This window comes from Alexandromys fortis, unplaced genomic scaffold, assembly GCF_014885135.2.
Source record: "Alexandromys fortis isolate MF-2015 unplaced genomic scaffold, M_Fortis_MF-2015_v1.1 scaffold_119, whole genome shotgun sequence".
Classification (NCBI taxonomy): Eukaryota; Metazoa; Chordata; class Mammalia; order Rodentia; family Cricetidae; genus Alexandromys; species Alexandromys fortis.
The window spans coordinates 1,987,478-1,994,742 of record NW_026067991.1 but is presented as its reverse complement, the minus strand read 5'-3'; the positions used below and the strand labels follow the sequence as shown (position 1 = coordinate 1,994,742).

The 7,265-nt window shown below is 42.7% G+C and overlaps 1 protein-coding gene across 1 annotated transcript in view; it reads right to left on the bottom strand.

Annotated features, from left to right (window-relative positions):
• Nucleotides 1-2,728: 2,728 nt before the first annotated feature.
• Rnf168 (ring finger protein 168) overlaps nt 2,729-7,265 on the bottom strand; it is a 20,152-nt gene continuing 15,615 nt past the window's right edge. The window contains 2 exon segments of the mRNA XM_050159780.1: nt 2,729-5,148; nt 5,151-5,160. Of these exon segments, the coding sequence (XP_050015737.1) occupies nt 4,222-5,148; nt 5,151-5,160 (937 nt within the window). The 3' untranslated portion in view covers nt 2,729-4,221.

Genomic DNA, 7,265 nt, shown 5'->3' with positions numbered 1-7,265 from the left:
GAAGAGCAGGCAATGCTCTTAACCACTGAGCCATTTCTCCAGCCCCAAGGCAGGACTCTTATAAGAATAAGACTCCATGTGTGATTTATCTGGGAACTGAGTGGTGGCCCCCCTCCAAAGCCAAAAGAGTAAAAAAAAATAAAACAAAACAAACAGAATCCAGGTGTGGTGGCACACAGCTGTAATCCCAGAATTTGAGATATTGAGGAAAATTAGTTTAAGATCGTCTTCAGCTACATAACAAGTTCTGAACCAGCCTAGACGAGACCCTGTTTTGCCTCCCACCCAAAGAAAAGGGTGTTATTTATATTTTATTAATGTTTATGTATGGGTGTTTTGCCTGGGTGCGCACTATGTATGCAGTGTCTGTGGAGACCAGCAGAGGGCGGTGGATCCCCGAGAACTGGCGTTGGAGTTACTGCTGTGGCAGAGCAGGGCCGGCTCCAGTTCCTTGCGGTTTGTTTGCGCTCTCATCGTCACCATAGCGCCAGCCTGACTGCAGCCTCCCAGGCCCTCCAGCTCTTCTAGGAGTAAACTGATGGAACTATTTAGAAGATACACAAGCAACTGTTGGGACGCGCTTCCTTCTCAGAGATCTGCAGGGGGCATTCTCTCCCACACTGGACTGCTCTCTTTGGATTGCTTCAGTGTTCTCCTGTATGGTTATAAGTCTGAGCTCACTTCCAAGGTTTGAAACCCCACCAATTCCTGAACGAAAAAAAAAAATCCATCAACCCCTCAAACTCACCAATCCCTGGGCTCACCACAAGCTCAGGACTTGAAATCATATCAGTCCTTACCCAAGCCCCAGAAAACCGAACCCCACCCCCAAAAGCCTATGTAAGCCTGTCTCCTGCCCAGTTTCCTCCTGGTCCTCGCCTCAGCAGAGGCAGCCACCCTCTTGTCTCTCCCAATAGTTCTTTTGTGTAAGGTTTTTTATTGAAGGGCCGGCTCGTGGCTCTAGCAGGTCTGTCTTGCACTTCTCCATTTCCTCCGCATTGTTAAAAACCATTAGATTTATAAAGCCAGCCATCAGGTCTATTTCCTTATATGGCCACTTCCTCCTCCTGATCTCCAGCTATCGAAAGCCCCCTTTGGTTCCCCTAATTAACATACCCAATCAAAATATACCAGTGTCCTAGCCCATTCTAATACAGACCTTCCCCTTTTCTTTCTTAAAATTTAGACCTGTAAGGTCATTTGTTGTTTTCTGAATCAGAAAGCAGCCACTTTTTTTTTTTCCTGCTTAATAAAACATCTGTGAAAACAGGTGTTTGTGGTTTGTGCCTACTCCGGGGGTCCAGGAGGGAACCTCTGCTCTGGGGAGGCAGAGGGAGACGTTCCTTCAGTTGTGCAGTGTGACTTTATGAGTCCTTGGCTCCAGACTGCCAAGATACCTTTCCCCTAAGAGCTGCAACACACCACCACTACAAGATTACCCAGACAGCCAATCTCCATATTGAAAACCCACTGTTGAAACAGTCCTTGTGGGCTCACTTTCTTTTACCTCTTTTGCATATGTAGGTATTTTGCCTGCATGTGTCTCTGTGCATCACATGTGGCTGGTGTCCAAGAAAACCAGAAGAATTACAGATAGCTGTATGCCAACACGTGGGTACTGGGAATCGAACCTGGGACCTCTGGAAGAGCAGCCAGTGCTCCTAACTGCTGAGCCATCTCTCCAGCCCTTTTTTTTTTTGTTTTGTTTTGTTTTTTCGAGACAGGGTTTCCCTTGTAACAGTCCTAGTTGTCCTGGAACTAGCTCTTGTAAATGAGGCTGGCCTCAAACACACAGGGATTCACCTGCCTCTGCCTCCCGAGTGCTGGGACTAAAGGTGTGCGCACCTTCTTTGATCCAGATCTTTGTTCACAACAGGGTAGCAGGTCTGCCACTATCCTACCTGGAAAGTCTAAACTTTGTTTCAAATGACTTAAAGATATATCAAAACAAAAGAATTCAAAAATTTCAATGTTCCATTCTTCCTTGCTGAAAATAATTTCTAATTTAAAATTCTTATAAACCAGCGGGTTGTGATAGTTTGTGCTGCTACATAAATGCTAAAAAGGCAGAAACATGACGATCCCAAAAGTTCAAGGAAGGCCAGATTACTCCTTGAACTCCAGTGCCAGGATAAAGCTGCGCACTGCCACCTGGCTTGTGCCTTTTCTCTTAATTCTCCTGCATAAATTAATCTTTATTAAAAATGCCTTGTAGGACAAGATGGCTTGGTAGTCCAATGTTAAGAACCAACCATGCTGCAGCACACAGCTTCCTACCTGCCCAATAAATGGATGTAATTTTTTTTTTTTTTTGTATGTAGTTATGCAGCTCTGGCTGTCCAGGTTGGCCTCAAACAGATCCACCTGCCTGTCTCAAGTGGCATGCAACCACAATGCCCAGCAACTATGTTCTGAAGTTTTATAGTAGTTTTGCTATAATGTGCAACTTCTAATTTTTATGTAGCCAACTTTTGTTTTGGCTTTTGATACAGAGTTTCACTTGGGCTAGGAATATAGCTCATTGAGAGAATGCTTACCTAGCATGTGAGAGGCTGTGGGTTTCCCCTCTAGCACCACAAACAGGGTCTTATATGCAGCCCAGCTTAGCCACCAAATAAAAAACCTCATACCTTAGCCTCAATAGGGCTGGCATGTACCAATTGGTTTGTAGACATTGTTTTTTACTACAGTGTAGTAAAATAAACATGAGTCAATTTTTCATTAATCATTCTTTTAATTAATTATATTTATTTTTAGAACTCACAGAGATGCCCCTGCCTCTGCCTCCCAAGTACTGGGATTAGTTAGGCATATACCACCATGCCTGGCCTCTTTTTAATTTTTTGATTTTCAGCATCTGCACAGTGTTAATACTCTGATAAAATTGAATGTTTTTCACATGAGGAAAAAACAGTTTACTAATGACCAATAAAAAATGTAATACTTTCTAACACAAAGGCATAAACAGGAACAACAGAAAGGTTAAAGGAGAAACTACAAATCTCAAAATCAACTTCAGTCAAGACAACTTCCCCACGGAGCAGCAGGTGGGGAAGTGTATAAATTCTAACCATAGCACTCTGTGACCTGTTTTTCTTCGTCCCTTTGGTCATGAACTATTCCACAAAGATTCCATGTGATAACTTTAAATTTGGAGTTCCAACATGTAAAGCATTAAGTTAAAAAAAAATACCAAGATAAACATAAAAACAATCTTAAAACTTGGAAGAAAAACTCAAATGACAAAAACGTGGATCAAGTCAAACACTGCAGCAGGACAGTAAGTTCACTGTGTTAACAGTAAGTGGACGCCAGGACCCAGAAGAAATGCTATTGGAACTACGGTCTACTGAAAAGTTATTTCTCTTAACTAAAGGAAAGGTAACAGTAAAAGTTCAAATTTCACAAGATAAAGTCAGTTCCCTTTGGATTTACCTTGCACACAAACACAAAGTCTAAGCCAGTAAGCGTTGAGGGTGGTAACGCAGGGTATCCAACAGAAGCCTATGGTACACTTTTCCTGTGGTAAATTCCTTTCTCTAGATCAGTAAAAATATCCCAATATTTGCCAAGATACCATGGTGTGAAAAGCTGTAGACCCAAAGTATTTCTGTCACAGGGATGAAGGAGAATGTTCTGCCACAAGAAACCTGCTGCCCATTCTGGACCCAGGTTCTGCTACAGTTCCAGTGACCCTAACTGCCAACCCACCACTCAGCCCCATCCCACTCTGCAACCCTTTTGTGTTAGCAACCGCGCAGCCTTTTTGTCAACTAGTTGGTGTAGATCCTGATCCACCCTAAATCACAGGAAACGCTAGAATGCTCAGATTAAAGCAGGTACAGGAATGAACTACTTTAGTGTTAGGCTCCTTACCCTTTCATAACAAAAGAAAGGCGGAAAGACTTGGAAAGGGAATGGCTCCTGAAGATGTCCTAGCCTAGGCATTCTTATACCTGTAAAGACTGTTGCAGTCAGAGCATAGCAGTTATTAATAACATATTAATAACAGAAACAATTCGTAAGGACCTTTCCTTATCACTGATTTTTGCAGAAACGTATTTGTAAATTCTTCCTTGTAACCACACCTTAAAACAAGAGTAAGTGTGCTTGCTTAGCTTGATGACACACCTCTCAAGATCTTATGATGGAAAAGTGCTAGTTTTACAATACAGCTTTACTAGATTACAGAATACTCTCTTTACCCATGCTTTGCTTGGTTCATCTCTGAAACATCTGAAGAATACTTTTCTGTGAATTACTAGGCTGTTGGGAATAAGTGCGTTTCGATACATTACTACAATCATCTTTAGCGGAATGTGGCCTCTGTCTTCCATTAACTGAATCCTTCCATGTGTTTTTGAAGGGTTGCCTATACTCATCTTTTGTGCTCCTCTGAGACTTTGAATGCTCTGTATCAGTCTGCTTGACGGAGTTCCTATCTTTGGAGTTCTTCCTCTGTCTGTGCAGCAGCCGGTCTGGGGGTGAAGATGTGCGCAGCTGGTACTGATTGGGGGAGCCTTTCTGCCGGTTGAGCACCACTTGTTCTTTATCTACCTCCTTCTGAAGCTGCAATGCTAACAATCGGTCCTCTTCTTCTTGCTTATGTCTCTCAAAAAGCATTCGCTCCAAATCTATCAGTTTTTGTGTAAAGTTCACTTCTGTTTCTTCTTCATCTGAGGATTTGAGGAATACTTTCCTTCTTTTTGCAGAAAAGCATGGATCCATGACTGATTCAAACACAGATTCCTGGTTTTCTCTTTCGGAAATCTCTTTTCCATCTACTAGATGATACACTCTACTTTCTGGAACTCCGTTACCATCAGCTAACTGGGTCATATCTGACACAGAGCACTCCTCATTTTCTACTTTACCACAAGGCTTAACTGTAGCTTCGTTAGAGCAGGACACTTTGGCTTTAGATTCCTCATGATTTACAACACATATATCATCAGGATTGGTTGATAGTGTTTCAACTGCTCCTTCAAGGCACTGTTCAACATCCCTGGCACACATCCATGGCACAGGTGACTCTACTAAAGACCCCGAACCTTGTTCTTGAGTTTCTAGGTACACCTGCGGAGAAAGTGTTGGCATATCATCTTTTTCAATTTCTGTGTCTTGCCACACAGGGCTCTTCATGTCACTACTGTCAATTTCCTGCAGAAAATAAAATTACTGATTACATAAAGGGAAACCGTACTATATAAACCTCCTACATCGATACCATAGGTGAACACTATCACATGTTACTAATAAGGTATGTTCTTGTCACCTTTGCTCCCCCCTCCTCCCCCCTTTCTTCTTTTTCTTTTTATTCCTTTTTTGGTTTTTCGAGACAGGGTTTCAATACGTAGCTTTGCAGCCTGTCGTGGAACTAGCTGTTGTAGACCAGGCCAACTCGCAGAGCTCTGAGTGCTGGGATTAAAGGGGTGCACCACCATCGCGCAGCTAGGACAATTCATTTCACTCCCATGAAAACCTACAATAAGCTCCACAACTATACTCAGCATATGACCGATAGCTGGCATAAGGACTCGGCCTCTTTCATCTTTCTATCTTTCTAGATCTTCTCGGATATTTTAAAGATTTTGTTAAGCGTGTCAGGGGATATATGAACATGAGTGCAAATGTCCAGAGAAGGCACTGAATCCCCTGGAGCTGGAGTTAGTCAGTTAAAGTTAATGTTAGGAACCAAATTTGGGTCCTCTGGAAGAACACTGAGGAATCTTAACTGAGCCATCTCTCCAGCCCTTCTTCGGTATTTTAATGAAGTGACTATGTGGATCTCTTCTGAGGAAATCTTTTTGAGATAGGGCCTGACAATTTACCAATCTGATCTGAAACTTTGGAAAAGAGATTCTGCCACTTTAGCCTTCCAAATGCTAGGACTACAGGTATATGGCATTGTACTCCAAAGGATTTTTGTTTTTGGTGTTGCTGGGGACCAAACCTAAGACCTTGCCACATTCTGGGCTAGTGCTCTTCTTCTGACAGTCAGAAAGTTGTTTGTGGCTTTTTTGTTTGTTTGTTTTTCAAGGCAGGGTTTCTCTGTGTAACAGCTTTGGCTGTCCCAGAACTCACTATGTAGACCAGGCTGGCCTCAAACTCAAAGAGACCTGCCTGCTTCTGCATCCCAAGTACTGGGATTAAAGACATGTGCCACCACCACCTGGCCAAAGAGTACTTTTAAATGCAAAACTTGAGGTACATGGCCTTACAAGGGGAACTGTAACAAGATTATTACAATACTTAGAAAACAAAAGTGTGAGGGGGGCGCGGGGGCGGTGGTGGCACACGCCTTTAATCTCAGTACTCAGGAGGCAGAGGCAGGTGGATCTCTGTGAATTTGAGGCCAGCCTGGTCTAACAGAGCTAGTTCCAGGACAAGCTCCAAAGCTACAGAGAAAGCCTGTCTCGAAAAACCAAACCAAACCAAACCACCAAAAAACAAAAACAAAAGTGTGAGCTGGGAGTAATGTTGAACGCCTTTAATCTCAGCAAGTAGGAGACAGAAACAGGTTGATTTATCTCTGTGAGCTCAAGGCCAGCCAGATCTATGTAGTGAGTTCTAGGACAGCCAGAGTTAAGACCTTGCCAAAACAAATGTGCAAGAATTGGGGCATAGTTCAAGTGGCAAAATGCTTGCCTAGAAGTCCTGGATTCAAACCCTAGTACCACAAGATGGTGGTATACACTCAAAACTCCAACACATAGGAGGTGCAAGCAAAAAGATCAGCATTTCAAGGTAAGTACTATTACTAGCACTGAGGTTTGTTGTCTACATTAAACATGAAAAAGAAACACTAAATTTGAGATTCACAATATACACTTTCTTTTTACTTAGCCCTTAGGTAAAGAACTTAATTTGCAAGGCTGGAGAGATGATTCAGTGGTTAAGAACATTGGCTGCACAGCCAGAGGACAAATTCAACTTCCAATATCCACATGAGAATTCACAGCCATCTTTAACTCCAGTTTCAGGGGATCTGTCGCCCTCTTCTGGCCTCCACAGGCACCACGGACACAGACATACTTGGAGGCAAAACATACCATCAATCCCTTTAAAAATTATTTATTTTGGTTTTTTGAGGCTGAGTTTTTTTTTTACTCTGTGTATCCCTGGCTGTCCTGGAACTTGCCCTGTAGACCAGGCTGGCCTCAGAATCAGAGATCCACCTGCCTCTGCCTCCTGAGTGCAGGGATTAAAGGTATGCACCACCACCACCGGACAAAATCCATACATTAAAAAAAAAAAAAAAAAAA